Genomic DNA, 18,765 nt, shown 5'->3' on the forward strand with positions numbered 1-18,765 from the left:
TAAGTCCCCTGGATTCTTTACACCCAAAAAAAGAAAAAAAAAAAAAAAAAAAAAAGAGGTTTCCAGCCATGATCAAACATCCCTGTATCCCTGCTGTCTGGCAAAAATTCTTCTGGTTTAAAACCATTAACCAAATGTATTTTTAATTGCTACAACACATCGGCACCCAAAATTCATGGTTTGAATAATTAGTGTTTGAGTTGCTAAGACAAATGAAATTAGGATTAGTGGTCAGCTGAATACAAATACAAAACCAATTTTAGTGCTTAAAAAATCAGCTTAGCAATCACTGTGGCTGATTTTAGCACCATTGACATCTAATGGCAATTGCTGTATTTCTAATGAGGTCAGTTATTGAGTGCTTTCTTCAGTCATTGCATCTCTGACCATCCCAAGCCTCCTTTTACAACTCTGCTTTCACAATCCTCACATTTTTTTTCTCCAACTTCTTTTTCTTTTCCCTTGGCCATTTCTTTCTGCTCCTTACCACCTAGTTCTCAAAGCTGCATTATTTTCCATTATATACCATTTTTCTTACAACTCTGGAATGGCCTTCGCATATCTTTCAAATAGACTTTATCAACTCTATTCTTATTTTTCCACTCAAGATCTGTATTCCCAAATACCTTTATCAATACAAGTAGGTAATAAGTGATCTTCCAAATTTTTTTATCCATCATGTCCTCCCTTCATACCTTTGTGCCCAAATGTCACCACCACCTGCTGCTCTGTTAAGTTTTCTGTTATCTTATCAGCTTCATCTTGGGTGTTTTGGGCCAACAACTTGACATTATTCATGAATTCTCTGCTTCCTTCACTACCCCAGGCTGTCTAGTCCCACTGAGTCTATTTAGATAGGAACCATGTTCTTTGTACCAATATTCTTTTCAGTCCTTTGTTTAATAAATTGCACATGGAAAAATCAATAGATTTGTATTAGATAAATATCATTTGACACATCTGGTTACTAAGAGCAACTAAAGGATAAACTATCCTCCTCCTTCTTTTCTGTTTTTTTGGGTAGTAACTAAGCCCTTCCCACCCTACAATTATATCATAGAGGCAGAGGAATCTCTCACTGAAGTCAAGCTCTTCAATGTTAACCATATATACCTTTCCACAAAGTAAAATTCCAATAGCTTCCACAGTATGAATTGCGTTATGTAGGTCCTCTGAATGAAAAGTAATTAGATTTTAGGCTTTTAAATTGATCTTTTATGTACTTTCTCATTTTTTAAATTGCTCACTGATTAAAACTTTATCCTTTTACAAATTCATGTTTGGCAATAGGCATTTATAGAGAAAGCCAAATAGTCATTATGCTTCTAAAAGTGCTGTTAAATATTTTAAGCTTTAGACCTCATGACCATAACAAAAAGAAGCCAAATGGGAAACACTCATAATGCAAACTGCTGCTTCTGTAGATTTTTTTCTTTTGGAACAGTAAGGCAATAATAATTTGTATTTCAAAATGGGATCTATAGAGGTAGAAATGAAAAGTAAGATGGAAAGGAGTGAAAGTAGACAAAATAATATAAAGCCCCCTTCCATTTAAGATTTTCTTTAGGAAAATAACGTCCAATAAAAAAGTTGAAGTAATACTCTAGAGACTAATTTCTGACTTTTAGGAGAGGCAAGCTCTATCTTTAGAGCTCTTAGAACATTCCAGAACATTTAGATTAATATAAATTGTACTGTTTACACGAGAGTTAGTATGTATTCTCTTGTATTAACAGGAACACTGCCATTATGAACGAGAGATACATCTTTCAGTTCATTTTTTTAGGGTAATAGGTAATTCCCTTATATCTTTACTCACTGATCCTTGATTTGAATAACTTTAGAGATAGTATTGTATGATGACTAAAATACATGAGCATTCTGAAGTATGATTTAGAAATTACTACAGAAATTGTAAAGTATAGTTGAATACCTGTGAATGGAAAACCATTTCATATTAAATCTTTTCTTGCCACTTGACAAGAAAGATCCATGGCTATCTGCTAAAACTTAAAATTAAAAGAAATACTTATAGGTAACCCACCGTCACATCAACTTTTAGATTCATGCTGTTTTATCTCAGATAGTTATCCTTAGCTTTTACATTTAGCTTTTAATGAAACTTAGTTATAAAGTTAACATTAAAATATTGTAGGAATAGAATGATTACTGATAGAAGACAAGGTTAATTTTGTATTACATAGATATCGATATATTTTTTCCTCTGAAAAGTGTGCTGTTGGAAATTGCTGACGGTAGGTCTTTTCAGTATCTGATGTGATAGAGTTTACGAGCATTTTAACCAAGGTTAGAACTTATCTAATAGTGAATTAATTTAAAACAGAAAGACATCTGAAAATGTGAAGACATCTGTTACACTCCTTGGAAGTACACAAGTTCTAACAAGCCTCTTATGTTACTGATGATTCCTAAACTTACAGACTGTCATGGAAGGAATCTATGACAAACTAACAGTCCTGAGTAGGTTGGCATATGACCACAGCAAAAGTGTGAACAAAGCGGATTTTGCTACCTGTTTGGGCTGGGCAAATCTATGAGTCATCATGCTTTGCTGTTCTGGTCTAAATTTTCTAAAGAGTTCAGTTGGAAAAATAAGGTGCATTCCTTTCATTCTGTAGCATACCTAATTTTACCTTGGATTGTTTTTATTTGCTTGTTTTCCAGCAAAGTCAACTTCTCTCTGAGAGCTGCAGTGGGTTTTGCTGACTTGGTCAGCCAGTCTCCTCTGTATGGGCCTTCTTCGAGATGAATCCCTCAGTGTGACCATTAGGAAACAAGGTCAAAGAAGGCATGTCCAATAAGGATATTTCCTACATCTGGCATTCCTCTTGACTATGGGGCAACCACTTCTTACTGCCCCAGGTCCCACGACATTTAGTGCTATCCCCATTCCAGTTGTGGTATTCAATTTCTCCCACGCACGGCCCCTAATATTGCGAAAGGGTGTAGGCTCGGCCCTGACTCACAGGGAAGAGGCGATTTGTATCCTGTGAGTCACGGGCACCACTTCCTGCTGGCACATTCAAGATTTCACTGAAACGCAACCTCTGAAAGGTAAAGATAGAGAGATGAATGTTGTGCTTCACATTCCTAAACCCATTTGGAAATCTGACAGAATGTACCGCCTCTGATGGCATTTCAGTTTTTGTAGTGGACTGAAATAGGAGCTCCACTGCCACTTTTGGGTTCAGAGATCATCTGTCCATGTTACCTTGTACTGAATTCCTCTGTGTCTTAGTTACCAATATGGAACTTGCTGCCAGATCTGTCTTTTTTTTTTTTTTTTTTCAGGTGCCATGTTGGCTATTTTTTTTTTTTTTTTTTTATTTTTTTTTGAGAGATTTTCACTGTAGGGCGCGTGCGCTCGCCAGACAGACAGAGAGAGACATAGAGACAGAAAGCGAGAAATCAACCCCCAGGGGGGATGGTCACGCCGCAATCCCTTCTCCTCCATTCTCCTCTCAGGATCTTGGGCACGCACACACACGCGCCTGGCGTGAGTTTTAAGCCACCGGGTCTGGGACACGAACTGCAGTCGACTACGTGGGAGTCCAGCGACATAGCCATTACGCTAACTGCTGGTTCCCAGATCTGTCTTTTGACATAGACATGACCCAACTTTTGAGTACCAGAGTAAATGAATTATTTTCTTAGCAGGGACTCATTGTCAAGGATCAAAAACTCAAATATAATATTCACAGTTGATTTTTTTTTGAGAGATTTTTGCAATAGGGCATGTGTGCTCACCAGAGAGACAGAGAGAGACAGAGAGACAGGAAGCAAAAAATCATCCCCAGAGGGGGATGGCTACATCACAATCCCTTCTCTTCCAATTAATCAGAGAGAGGTTGTTATGTTCAACTAACACTCAAATTATGAAAAAAGCCCTGAAAAGTTAAGGTAATTTAAGGTTCGGATTTTTGCATTTTTTCCTTCCCTCATGAATTTAAAATGAGTAGTGATTCTGAAGTGTGACAGAATGGAGGGTGCAATAATCCTCTGTAGGTGGATTTTTTTTTCTTTTTAAGAATTACTTAATTTAATTTATTATTTTTATTATTTTATCTGACCAGAAAGAGACAGAGAGAGAGAGAGAGAAAGGGAAGTAAGAAAGCAAGCTAGGTCCGGGACTTAGACTGCTGTTGGCCATATGAATTCCATGCCTTAAGCACCATGCCACCTGCTGGCCCCTGCAGGTGGAGTTTCAATCTTCTCATCACTCCCACTCACTCCTGTACCCCCGTCCACAAGGACTTGAGTCAGAGGCATAGTGAAGGATCACGCAAGAACCACTGTTTTAAAGCAATTGAGCTGTGCGGATGGTCCCGTGAGGTAGAACCAATTTTGCTGCGTTATTGGCTACACACATCCATAATGGAACTATAGTTACACACTTTAATTTGAGAGGGGTATTTAAAATGATTTACAATTCCATTTGTAACATAGCTGCTGTGGATTAAAGCAGCAGGTCTCACAGAAACTATCCTGAGCGATGGACTGTGTCCAAGGGAGCGTCACAGGCGAGGAAAGCCCAGTTTTTGTGGAGGCACACCCTGGGCTGAACATTCTTTAATTGACAAAGACAAATATTTCACCTGTGGCCTGGACAACTGGAACAAAGTTTCCAACAGAGGAAAACCTAACAACTTACTAAAAAGCTTAAAAAAAGAGATAGAGGGAGAGACTAAGAAACAACACCCCGTAATAATTAGCTGGATTCCATGCAGACTGCAGTTGTAAGCAATTTCAAACAGGAAAGGCTTGTCTTTGGTTTCTGTTAAGGATAAACTAGCTTTAAATGTGCGTTTTTTTCCTGGCTGTTACTTTTTTAGAGGGAGAATTATTTCTTCTAAAGCTTTCTTCAGTGGAGGAAGCGTGGAGAAATAGGAATGTCAAGGATGTAAACAGATGGAAAGTCAAACTCCTGTTGGGGGGACCAGAAGTTGGCATAATGACTATGTTGCTGGACTCCCATGTGGTTGACTGCAGTTCAAGTCCCAGACCTGGTGGCTTAAACTCACGCCAGGCATGTGTAGCGTGCGTGCCCAAGATCCCAAGAGGAGAATGGAGGAGATGGGATTGCGGCATGGCCATCCCCCTGAGGGGAGGGAGTGATTTCTCGCTTTCTGTCTCTCTGTCTCTGTCTTTCTGGTGAGTGCATGCACCCTATAGTAAACTCCAGTTGTGACTGAGGAGACTATATAAGCTAATGAATTTAGTTCTTCACTAGTGAAAGTACATGGCAAAATTATACTGAGAAGTAGAACAAAGTTGATTTGGATGGAAATGTAACTCATCCCCCCATAAAAATCTGTGTGAAAAATACTTTTCATCTCTGTTCAATTGATAGTGAAAACCAGACATTAGCCATAATTTTTTTTTTTTTTTTGTCATTTAAGAAATACTTTTTTGGGCCAGCCCTGTGGCCTACTGGTTAAGGGAGCTGGATTTCACATGGCTGATCACATGGTTCCATTGTTTGGAAGTGGTTTGAAAACCATGCTGGGTTTGTATGTGTGTATGCCCCAAGTCCTGACAGAATGGAGAAACGAAAGGGAAAGGATTGAAGCATGGCCATGCCCCCACCGTGGGGGTGGGTGTACTTTCTCGGTCTCCCCCTTACTCTCCCACTTTCCCAGTCTCTCTGTTTCTCTCTGGTAAGCAATATGCCCTTTGGCAAATTTAAAAATAATAATGCTTCATTATTACGATTATTATTGGTCTTTAAGAGCAATTGAGGCAGCAATTATATTGTAGGAGAAACAGAGAGTATGATATGGATAGTTCTTAATCTTCCAATAAAACTGTACTTTCAAATAATTAAAAGAATATGAGACTTGATGTCAAAGAGACTTCTAACTTTTATTTCCTGTAATTACTATGTAAGTGATTTTGGAAAAAAAACGTTTAATTACCAAAAAAAAAAAAAAATGTTGCCAGAGAATGAATGTGCTTGCCAGAGAAGGACAGAGAGGAAGAGAAGAAAAGTGAGAAAGCATCCCACCCCCCAATGGAGGATGGCTATGCTTCAATCCTTATCCTCCCCTTCTCCACTCAGGGTTTTGGGCACACATACACACATGACTGGGGTATTTTTCAAGCTGCCAGGTCCAGGACATGAACCATTCAGTGGCCCATGTGTAATTCAGCTTACCCAACTACCATGCCACAGGCTAGCTGGGCAAAAAAATCAATATAAGTGCACGTAGGTTGTTTGGGGCTAATAACTGCTTCATTGGTTTGTTAATACTAAGTTTGAAACATGAAAATATAAACTATGATGCTGACGTGTAATTTAGGTTTAATACCCAAAGAATATGCAATTTTCTTAACAGATACAAGCTTCCTCCAATTCGAAAGAAAATTATTTTATTACATGAATTAAATCATCCTTTAAAATTCAAAATTAGAGAGATTTATAATCTTGCTATAAGCCAGTAGAGGGCACTCCCTACATATACTGTTAAAAGGAGAGGCTGGAAGTTGAGTGTCAAGGAAGTTGGGTGTTTTCTGGTATGTCAGACAGTTCAAATATTTTATCTTTTATTTCATTATCCTCACACTCTGTAAAGTAGGGAAAATTAAGACACAGAGAAGTTAATTGTCCATCAGATAGCTCAAGTTTTCTTACAGAATTGCTTTTTCACCATACTTTGTTGTCTCTCTGTGGGGTTAAATACGGTTTTAATTTCAGTTATTCTAGGTTTGTGATATGTCTATTACACTTGAGTAGTATTGTCCACTTCCAAACTACAAAATACAGCCTTTTTAACAACACATAACATAAGAAAAGTCTTTTAAACTCTTCATGTCTTGGTTTTCTCATGTCTAATGGGGATCATATTGTCCTCAAAAAGTTACTGAGAGGATTAAATTACATCATACATTGGGCTGTCAGAAAAGACATGATGCATTTTTGCACAAAAAAATACAGAAGGGCCCAGCAGATGGCATAATGGTTTCATCATTGGACTCCCACATAGACGACGGCGGTTCGAGTCCCAGACCTGGGTCTTGAAACTCATGCCAAGTGCTTGTGTGTACATGCCTAAAATCTCAAGAGGAGGATGGAGGAGAAGGAATTGTGGCATGGTTATCTTCCATAGGGGGTAATTTCTCACTTTCTGTCACTCCAGTGATCACCTGTGCCCTCTAACAAAAATCTCTCTGAAAAAAAGAAAGAAGGAAAAATACATCATGACATTTTAAAGAATTATTTTATTTAACTTTATTTATTTATTTTTTTAATTTGACCAGAGAGGAAAAGAGAGAGAGTGAGAGCAAGAGAGAGGGAAAGTAAGAAAGCAAACTGCTAGATTTGGGACTTGAACGTCAGCTGGCTCTTAATCACCATGTCACCTGCCAGCCCCATGTCATATATATATATATAAGGTGAATGAACCATGTCTGGTACATAGTACATGTTCAAGAAATGTTAATTGCTGTTAACTAATACGACCACCACCATCAGTATTTATGTTACAAGTAACTCATAGATACTGAAAGGGTGTTTGAAGTGCAAATACCCAAAGTTTGACAGAAGAGGCTAATCAGCTTAAGTAAACATGAGTGCAATTAAAAGGGCTCTTCTTATCAGACTTTTTATACAATTCAGAAACTATTCCAGTCATTTGATCTCTGTTTTCCCTCATTTATCTTTTCGTTGAGATACGTAATGAAGCAGCTGGTTCAAACTCGCCCTGTGATGACAGAAACTTGCTCTTAGGTCTTGGCATGCCAGTTCCTTCCCATATTAGCTAAGATACATCCTGAATTTACCTAGGTTATACTTTATTAACTATAGTTAATTAATTAATTTTAATAATTAATACATTTTTATGTGCAGTACAGAGGAAAGACTACCTCAGGCTCATAAATCAATAATGAAAGTGACTTAGTGAATTTCTTGGTTAGTTGTTATCATTAAGTGAAACTGGATTTTATATGAAGACTCCTTTCATAATGGCAGCTACCTCCAAGCTCTGCGCTGAACAATCACAGAATAAAACCTTGGAAATTGTCTAATTGATAAGCTTTTTAAGGAATGAGACTTCAAAATCAAATCTCTGAAATGATTGTGAAATGTTCAGCTCAGGGGAAATCTGTAACTATGAATGTAGTGCTAAAGCATTTACCCTTGGACAGATGAGCAAGGGGTTCATTAATTTTCAATTATTTGCCTGTCTCTATGAAGTATTTTATTTTATGGTCTCGATGAGTCAAGCCCTTGAAACAATTAAAACCTCTTTATAGGTACTGCAGTTATGTTAAAAAGCTGAACAGCATCCTCTCCTTGAAACATTAATTATATATTAGATTTCCTTCCATAACTAGGTTTCTACCTTCTACAAGCCGTTCTCAGTACGACTGTGATTCCGTCATGTATCCCAGGAGAATCCAGTGACAACTGCACAGCCCTAGGTAAGCCCACCTTTGTGACTGTTGCATCAATGGGTACGCATTTTTTAACAGAAATGTAAACTGAATGTCTATGAAGCTGTGACAGTGAAAACTGGCAGAAGACAGCTTCTGTATTCATTTGTAAAATTGCCTTATGAACTAGCACTCTGGAAAACAAAAAATAACCGATGGAAGAGAGATCAGACATCTTATTATATATAAAGGTTTGGTCTTAAAGAGGTAGGAAAGAAAGAAAATCAGATCCCCTTTGATCATTCCTTGGAACTTTGCTGCAAAACTCTTATTAGAGGTCACGCACACACTCTCTCAATATATGTATTATACATAAGAGGAACAAACGATATCCTTTTCAGTTCTTGTTAATTCAGAAAATGTTTATGGAGTACTGAATCTGTGCCCAATACTGTGCTGAGGTGTTAGAGATAGAAACATCAGAACTGCCTGGGGTTTCCCTGGAAGGGTGCAGGTTCTGGATGTGGTCCAAGGGAGATCTGCTTCTTGTTCAGCCCGAGCTGTTGAGTCAAGGATATCTTGAGAAAATGTGCTATTTCCACAACATTTCTCTTAAGTTCTTCATCATTGGACTCTCAGGAAGTTTGGTCAGCTTCCCCCACCATCCTTTTTTTCATTTTTTGCTTATTTAGGCTAACTTATTACAATGAACTTTTTTTTTTTTTTTTTTAATTTGCTATAGGATGTAAGTGGTTGCCAGGGGGTGGGGGAAGAGAGAGAAAGTGAGAAAGTACCCGCAAGAGGCGATGACCACTCCAAACCCTTCTCCTTCATTCTCCTCTTGGGAATTTGGACACACAGGCACAGGCTCCCCATGTGTTTTTCAAGTCACTGGGTGTGGAACATAAACCTCTCTGTAGACCACATGGGATCCAGCACCCTAACCACCATGTCACCTAGCTGCCTTTCAAGACACTATATATGTAAATTTTTTTCAGAATTTCATAATTATCTTTCATACTTTAGCAATGAAACATTCTAAGGTGAATTTTACATGTAGGTTGCAACAGTATTCCTATTTTTGTTCTTGTGTTTACCTAACAGAGGCATTTCTAACTCAGCTTTCACCTGGTTTGCATTTGGTTCTCATTGTTGGGAGTGTTGGGAGACCTTGACTAATTCTTTTTTTTTTTTTTTTTCGAAGAGGATTTTGTTATAGGGCATGTGTGGGTGCCAGAAAGACAGAGAGAGAGATAGAGAGAGAGAGCAAGTGAGAAATCACCCACCCCTCACAGGGGGGATGGTCATGCCCCAATCCGTTCTCCTTCATTCTCCTCTTGGGATCTTAGGCACGTATACATACTTGCCTGGTGTGAGTTTAAGCCACCAGGTCTGGGACTTGAACCATGGTCAACTACATGGGAGTCCAGCAACATAGCCATTACACCAACTGCTGGTCCCATTGACTGATTCTTTTGATGGCATACCTCAGTTTATAGAGACACACCAAAACAAGCTTTAATAGCTTAGAAAACTGCTGCAGAAGTAATCTCTCTTGAATTGTTTATTCTTTGTTTGCAATTGCTTTTGGGAATAAAGAATGTCAGAATTGTTTTGAGATTTGTAAAAATTAGACACATTTTGTTTTGAGAAGTAAATTACACATTTTGTGGAGGGTGGTGACAGGTGTGTGCTGAAGTTGCCTCTTCTCTCTTTAAAGGTGGTCTTCGAGAAATAAATCCTCAAGTGTTATCATGTCTTGTTTAGTCTGTTGGACATTTGCCTTTGGATTTGAGTGTTTGTTTATTGGTCCAAGGGAGTCCACGAGTGACTTCTTTGTATTCCTAAAAATTCTCCTTAGCGGATTAGCTTCTACTCCGATTTATTGAAGTGGCTCAGTGGTTAGCGTTCTGAAAGGTTGCTTAAGGCTTCCCAAAAAGGAATAGATTATTTACTACTTTCCATTTCTTTCACAGTTCAGATGGATGACAGTCCACGGGTGGCTCAAGTGTCAATTACAAAGTGCGACCCCGACATGGTTGGCTACTGTTTGCATGGACAGTGCATCTACCTTGTGGACATGGAAGAAAATTACTGCAGGTAATATGCCAGAAAACAAACAAACAAACCTTACAGCTTTTAAGCTTTATTTCTCTCTCTCTCTCTTTTCAAAGTTGCCCTTTATTTCCTTGGGACTAGAATAAACTTAAAATGCAGTTTATATGTGTGTGTGGGGGCGGGGGGCTTCAAAAAGTTTATGGAAAATGGCATTGCAGTGTAAGTCTGTTTTGGTGCGAAAAATCTTGAAATGCATGCACACGTTCTTCATAATTCACATTTTCTATGAACTTTTTTAAGACTCCTGGTATTATAAATATTATTAACTTTTTTTAAATGAAGGAACAAATAATAGCTTTCAAATTGTACACATTCTTAGTAGGTACAGAGCGGGGAGGGCTTCAGATGCCTCTTTCTCACACTTGCCAAGTGGCAGCTCAGCTTTTAATCTTTTCCTTGGATTTCCTATCAATTACTGTTTTAAAAATTGATGCCAGTGTCTTAAACAAATAGCATCTGAAGCTCTATGAAAGTTCCAAAACACAGTTCTAGATTATCAGCCACTCCAACAGCTGAACCAAACTGGTATTTTAATATCACAATTTTGCTGGAGAGCTATGTGATACTCTTTTTTATCAATGTTGGTTCAATCCTAAGACCAATCTTTAAATTGCTCTTTACAATGTTTAGCAAATCTTGTTGATTTCTTACACTACAGTGAGAAATTAGTTCTTATCAAACGAATTCATACCCATGATTTCCTTTTGCAGTAACTGATCTTTTTCTTTTTCTGGTACTGTCCTTTAGGTGTGAAGTGGGTTACACGGGTGTCCGATGTGAACATTTCATATTAACCGTCCACCAACCCTTGAGCAAAGAATATGTGGTTTTGACGGTGATTCTTACTATGTTGTTTCTTATCATAATTGCCGGTTCCATATACTATTTCTACAGATGGTAAGCCCGTGCTTTTTACACTCTCGTTTCATAAATTGCTTTTATACTATACAGACCTATAAAGTGGGTAAAATTTTGGACAAAGCATTAAAGAGATACAGTAGAATCTGCACTGATGATATTTATAGACCATCTGGATTTAATGCTTTATTAGCTGTTACTTATCACTATTTGACCTTATCCAAATCAAACTGGGACAATCAGTTCCTTCTTTTATAAAACACAGAAATTATTTTTTAAAATTCCCTTTATTTTATTCATGATAGTGTGTGTGCATGCAGGAGAGAGAGCGAGCTGCATTCTCAATAGGGTCTCATTGCACTGCGATCCCCTTCCCTTACTCATTAAGTTCATCAGGAACTTGGGCACGTACTATGTACCTTACATGTTTCTGGTCAAGAGAGCTGTGGATATGAGCCTGCAGTCAACCAAGTGGTTTGCAGTGCTGCAGCTCAGTACCTTACCAACACCATCACCGAAGCTGGGCCCAGAAAGAAATTCTTTTTTTTTTTTTTTTTTAATTTGTCAAGGAGTGCATGCAATTGCCGGAGAAAAACAGAGAGAACACGTGAGAAAGCATCCCCCCACCCCTCACCCCCTTAAGAAATGGCCATGTTGCAATCCCCTCTCTTCCATTTCTCTCTTTTTTGGGATTTTGGGCATACGTGCAAATGCATTCAAGCTGCCAGGTCTGGAACCCGAACCATAAAGTTGGCCATGTTAGACACAGTTGCCCTAGCCACCATGCAACCAGGAGGCCCCGGAAATTCTTATCTTACATAAATTACAGGACTGTCTTTGGTAATGAATTTGATAGTTTATAGAAAAAGCATAATATATAAAAAAAAAAGCTATTCATGAATTTCAAATTTCTTTTTGTGCCCAAATAAACTTGTACTTTAATTCTATCTTCCACATACTTTTTGAAGGGCCCTCATACAGGTGAAAGTAAACCATAGGGCATGATGCTACTGTTATACTTTACCCACATAATATTTAATTTGGGGGATCAGATTTTATACTTTATAAAACATAGACTTATAAATTAACTTCAAATGCTTGAGGCCTTAAAATTTAAAGCAGACTAATAGAAGTAAGCTTCTAGACAATTTTAAAAGCTTACTGTTAAAGATATGGTTCTTGTTAGCACCCCAAAGCAATCATACTTCTGGATGTACAATATCATAAGCTGATAACAGAGGAAAAGACAAAAGGGGGACATTGAAATTACAGACTGGCAATTCTTTTTAGGGTTAAGACTAGAATATAGTGCCAGTGTGAATGAGTTCATAAGAGTTGCCTTTAAAATGTCTCCATGGGGGCTAACAAGTGGTGTGGTGCTTAAGGCACTGGACTCTCACATGGCCAATTGCAGTTCAAGTCCCAGACCTGCAGGCTTGAAAATCATGCTGTGCACATGTGTGTGCATGCCCAAAATCCTGTGAGAAAAATTGAGGAGAAGGGATTGAGGCATGGCCATCTCCCCCGGGAGTGATTTCTCCCATTTCCTCTCTCTGTCTCTCTCCAGAGGGTGCATATGCCCTATGACAAAAATCTAAAAGATAATAATAATAATAAAAAAAAATTCTCCATGAAGTCCTTCAAATTCTGGAACTTGTACAAATTTTTCAATGTAGATTTGAGTCAATTTTTTTTTCCCTTAAAGCCATGCACTCTTAATTTGAAGATTGGAAAGCACGCTACTTTTTTTTTTAAAGAGAATTTTTTAAAAAATTTTATTTATTTATTTATTTTGCCATTGGACGCACGTGCTCACCAGAGACAGGAGAGACAGGAGGAGAGAAAGTGAGAAATCACCCCATGTGGGGATGGCCATGCCGCATTCTCCTCTTAGGATTTTCGGCACACACACACACACACACACACACACATACACGAGTGTGACCAATGTGAGTTTCAAGCCTCTGGGCCTGAGACGCTAACCATAGTCATCCATGCGGGAGTCTAGGGCCATAACCACTATGCCACCTGCTGGCTCCCCAGAAAGTATGTTACTTTTATAAGATTAGATTTTTAAATTATTGAGAGAGACAAATATCTCTAGCAGGGTCTGAAGCCACATTCATTCCTGCCTTTCCAGTTCCTCAGTGTGTACAGATGGACTGCAGAACCAATCCCTTCTACTTTCCTTTTGATTTGCTTTCTCTAACTTCACCTTCAACGTTTAGAAAACAGTAGGCTGGTGTGCTTTGGGAGTCCCCATATTTGTTTCTTTTATCAGCATACTTTGTTCTCCTTGTCAATAACTATGGTGCTAACAGTTTCATTTTTGAATCTTTCTAGGTATAGGAATCAAAAAAGTAAAGAATCAAAGAAGGAATACGAGAGAGTGACCACACGGGATCCAACGTTGCCACAAGTCTGAATGGCACCCTCGAACTTGTGGTCCCAGATGCACCATGTGCCTGGTTAATGTTCATATTCCTATTTTATTAATAATATTTATGTTGGGTCATGCGTTAGGTCAACCACAGTATATTTTTCATATACTTGGAAAATGTTTTTATGTTTGTGTTTTATTTTTGACAGACTATTTTCTAATGTATATGCACAGAAAGTATTTAATATGAAAAGAAAATTGATATTTTTGTAAGAAGTGATTTCCTGAGCTAAATGCATTCTTGAAAAGCTTCAAAGCCCATATGCTTGCTGCACAGTGCTTAGGAGTGAGCAATGCCCAGTTCCTTGCTCAGAAAGTATCAACAAAGAACATACTTCTCTAAGCTTGCGAAGCAAATCAAGTTAATCATGGATGTTGTTTTCAACTCATCAATGATAATTGGTTGGACTATATCATGGTTTGATGTATTAGTTGACACCACTGTATTAGATCAGTAACACAGCTGGAATTTGGAATTTAGGAGAAACAAATATAGGTTATGTGCTGAGCATGGCACATTTAAAACAAACTAAGCTTTCATGTCCATCTCAGTGAAAACTGTTTCTCTGCTGGGAGGGAAATGGGAAGCTCCCCATCCCTACCCATGACTTCTATAGATACCACTCACCACCAACGGATTCTCTTTAAGTGAAATGAATTGAGAAACGTAATTTTATGTAATCTTTTATGTAAATCATGCATATTTCATAGTTTCACAATGTTCCTTTTTTGTATAATACAACATATGAGGTCATTGTTGCTCACCAGATGATAAGAAAAAAATAATCCACACTTGAAGCCCAAATTTGTGCTTCTTTTGAGAGTATTTATTTTCTTAAGAACTTTGCTGAATAATTCTAAGATTAAATCGTTCTCCAAAATTTTATGGATTAGCTATTATGTTAAAACATAATATCAAAATTGTTGTATACATTGTCTAAGTATGGAAATAGAGTGATTTCATTTCTATTCAAGAGAATTTTAACTTACAAACAGCTCAGTAAGGGCCAGCAGGTGGTCTGGTGGTTAAGGTGCTGGATTTCACATGGCCAGCTTGGTGGTTCAAGTCCTGAACCTGGCAGCTTGAAAAATATATCAAGCACTTGCGTTCGTGTGCCCCAAATCCCAGAGACGGGATTGTGGCATGGCCGTCCCCCTAGGAGATGATTTCTTACTTTGCCTGTCTCTCTCTCCAGAGAGTGACACACCCTATGGCAAAAATATCTAAAAACAACACAGAACTCAATACGTAGCTATTTCTAGAATTTAAATATTTAAAATGATATCCTATCACAAGAAGTGGGGAAATAACATCAAATCACAGTGTACTTTTTTCAAATAAGAAACTCATTGAGAAGCTTTTAAAATGTCAAGACTTAATTACATCTTTCTATGGAGGCTGAGACAGAACCCAGGCCCTTTCTTTTTCTGTCGTTTGCTTCTTGAAAGAGAAGGAAATAAGAAAATAAGGTTTCCTCTGCACTTTGAACACATAGGTCAAGGGAGTTGCTAGGAGTATTTGGACAAATTGCACAGAGAACCATGGCATCACCACCTCTGGATTTCATGGGAGGCTGCTTCACTGAACGCTGAACCTTTGGTTAGCATCTCTCTGGATTACATACCAGGTCAGGGTGGATCTGTTCTCCTTCCACTTTTTTCCTGTAGTGTGCTAGGGCAACAAAGAAATATTAGGCCACAGCTGACCTCTGGAATACCAGATGCCAGAACTTGTCTCCATGTGTATCCATGGATCACGTAATGTGGTGCATTCATATGACTCCCATCTAAAGTTCTTAAAGCAACAAGCAGACAAAACAAATGAAAATGTATCCATATACACATTCACAAACAAGTACGTCTATACACACAAGCTCAATCATAGAATTATGGTCATTTGTTGCTCTATCAACCAATATATAAAACTTAAAAAACAAGATAAAAGAAAATAAAATAAAAATCAGTGAGATCTAAAAGAGTATTTATTCTCCATTTCATAGAGCTAAATTCAAATGTGCTATGTGAAAGCATATTTTAAACCCTATACATTTTTATTGACACCTGTCAGATACAAAATAAGTCTTATTTTCAGTGATTTTTATTTCAAAGAAAATTTATTGACTAACCAAGAACTTCAATTCAGTTGCTATTTATTTTTTTCATTTCTAAGAGGTTTATTGTAAAGATCTCAATACTGGTATATTGGTTTTTCTTAAGCATCTCAGTTCACATTACATAGAAAAGGCAAGTTTTTGGTTTTTAAAAATCTGTATTTAAAAATGCTTAAAGAAAGAACTCCTGAAAGAGTTGTCATTACTTATTAATATGCAAAAATAATAAGTATGACCCAGTTTTCTTAAATAATTTATTCACTTATTTTTCTATTTATTTTTATGATTTTCAAGTCACTGAGTCCAGCACTTGAACCTCAGCTGTGCATGTGGGGATCGAGAGTCTTAACCATCATGTCACCTGCTGGATTTACTCAGATGTTTTTGTTTTTTATTAAAGAATTATTTATTTATTTGAATCCACTTGTTACTATTATTTTTTTAATTTGACCAGAAAGAGACAGGGAGAGAGAGAGAAAGGGAAAGTGAGAAAGTAAGGCCTTAGGTTCTAGACTCAAACTGTAGTCAGCCATGTGGGAGTCCAGAGCCCCAACCACTGTGCCACCTGCCAGCCCCAATCCAGATGTTTTTCTAATGGATTAAAAATAATTAAAACAAACAAACAAACAAACCAGTTATTTCAATGAGGATAATACTGAGGAAGCAAAAAATGACTGCTATCAGATCATGTATTTTTATAGACAATGGAAATGTTTTAATTCATATTTAGTTTAATGTGTTCATGTAACAGGTTTCTCATTATATATATTTCTATCAAGGTCTATGTATTTCCAATGTGTTGAGAACAAAGGAATTCCAAATGCGTAAGTGCATAATTTATAGTCTCCCATCAAGGGTGCATGATAATCCAGTTCACATATTCTATAGCCTATAGTCAAAGATATTAAATCCTATGATTGGTACTAGAGGTCTAACCTTGAAATTGGGATTTATGTACCATATCAAACACTTATAATACAATACGATATAATCCTACTGTTCTAGACATCTTTGCTTTGCTCTCATATCTCGGCCAGGAGAAAGGATCTACTAGGATGGCAATGTTTTAACTCAGATTTTAATTCTCCAGCTCTTGGGAAGAGAGCTAGCTAAATTAATCTGCCATCAGGTATCAAATCAATTTTTACATAGCAACTACATGAAGCTAGTGTGTACTTTCTGTTGAACTCAGTAATGCACTTTTCTAAAACTCGCATCTCACCTCCTTTATCATTTTAACTACCGATCATTTTTGCTCCAGTATCCATTCTGTTGATTTTTTAACAAAAACATGTTTGTTCTACTGCCCAATATTTTCTGTTTTGTTTTCTTGCTCTTTTTCATATGAGAGGAAGGAGAGTAACAACTTATATAAACAGTGTTTCTGGAGTACATTTTAATGTTTTAACTAAAGAGTAATTCTATCTAAAACATATGTTATTCAAATTCAATGATATTAAATGTAAGACAGTGTATTTTGTCTCTTTGCATTTTTTGCACTCTGTAATTGCACTTTTTAAGTTTAAAGAGCCATTTTGGTATACAGTTTCTATTAAAGATGCTATGGAACATAAAGTTATATTGCATAAAGTTTAAAGTAACTTATTCGATGATGAATTTTATTAGAGTTCTGAATTGTATCAATTTTTTGTGTTCAATATCAGCTTTGATAATTGTGTACCTTAAGATATTGAAGGAAAATATAAATACAGGATATTGTTCATTTTTATTTATTTTTTTGGGAACTGGAAAAGACAATTAAAAATAAAAATGCATTATATAGCATGCATAAAAATTTGCATTGACGATATAGTCTCTTTTCTTTGTCTCGGTTTTTTTTTTTTTTTTTTACATACAGCATAGGATTTAAAAGTAGTGGCATGGACATAATGTGTATAAAGACACAATGGTCTTAATTTGGAAAAGCATTCTAAAAGTGCATTATGTTTTAGCTTACCATACTGAAGAATTTTTCAAAATAGAAGAAGCCTGATTATTATAAAATTCTAGGTATTAGTAGTTTTTCTATAATTGCCAGAGAGCATGTGTACTTTTCTGAGACAGAGACAGAGAGAGATGGAGAGAGAAGGAGAAATGATTCCCCAATGGGACATGGTCACATTGAAATGCCTTTTACTCCATTTCTGCACCTTGTCAGGATTTGAGGCACACATGCACACATGTCTGGTATGTTTTTTAAGATGCCGGGGCTGGGATTCAAACTGTGGTTGGTCATGTGGGATCTGGCTCCCTTAACCACTAGGTTATAAGGTTGGCCTTGGTGTTAGTAGGCTTTAGAACAATATTTTAAGGAGTATTTATTAAGAATATTTCTAAAAATAATAGATCCTACTGAGAAGTAGCTTTTGAAGAGATATATAAGCTGTATCATATCTCAAGTTTCTCTCAGTATTTGCCAAGAAGCTTGGCCTCCCTGTCTTCAGGGTGAAAAATATTGGTCCCTCTGACCTTTGTCACAGTGATAGATAACTTCCTTGGAGCAATGCTTCAGCAACCTACTGAGAATTTGATCTATTTCTTAACTTGGATTGTTCATTAACCTGTAGATAGGTCAGGGAGCCACGGCTATGACTATTTTATAGGGAGGTTATATACTCACAATTTGTGGTGGATCTCACTGGTGACAATAGGTGGCGCTATCATGAGAAATAAGATCTGTTCTCCAATCCCAAGGCAATTGTGACCATGGCAGAAGCAGTAGAACATGAGGCATTAGTCTCAGACCTAATTTAGAGTTTTCTTGGGAGAAAGAAATTTTGTGAGATAGAATTGTTGGGATCTCACAGAGATATCAAACTGACTGAGTTCACAGTCTGACAACTC

The 18,765-nt window shown here is 37.2% G+C and overlaps 1 protein-coding gene across 1 annotated transcript in view; it reads left to right on the plus strand.

The window, feature by feature from the left end:
* The window catches only part of EREG (epiregulin), a 20,639-nt gene extending 5,755 nt beyond the window's left edge, over nt 1–14,884 (plus strand). Inside the window, exons 2-5 of the mRNA XM_006142928.3 lie at nt 8,356–8,442; nt 10,371–10,494; nt 11,260–11,409; nt 13,714–14,884. Coding sequence (XP_006142990.1) covers nt 8,356–8,442; nt 10,371–10,494; nt 11,260–11,409; nt 13,714–13,795 — 443 coding nt within the window. The 3' untranslated portion in view covers nt 13,796–14,884. The remainder of the gene's footprint in view (nt 1–8,355; nt 8,443–10,370; nt 10,495–11,259; nt 11,410–13,713) is intronic.
* The last annotated feature ends 3,881 nt before the right edge of the window (nt 14,885–18,765 follow it).

The sequence above is a fragment of the Tupaia chinensis genome, unplaced genomic scaffold, assembly GCF_000334495.1.
Source record: "Tupaia chinensis unplaced genomic scaffold, TupChi_1.0 Scaffold000086_1, whole genome shotgun sequence".
In the NCBI taxonomy this organism is placed as follows: Eukaryota; Metazoa; Chordata; class Mammalia; order Scandentia; family Tupaiidae; genus Tupaia; species Tupaia belangeri.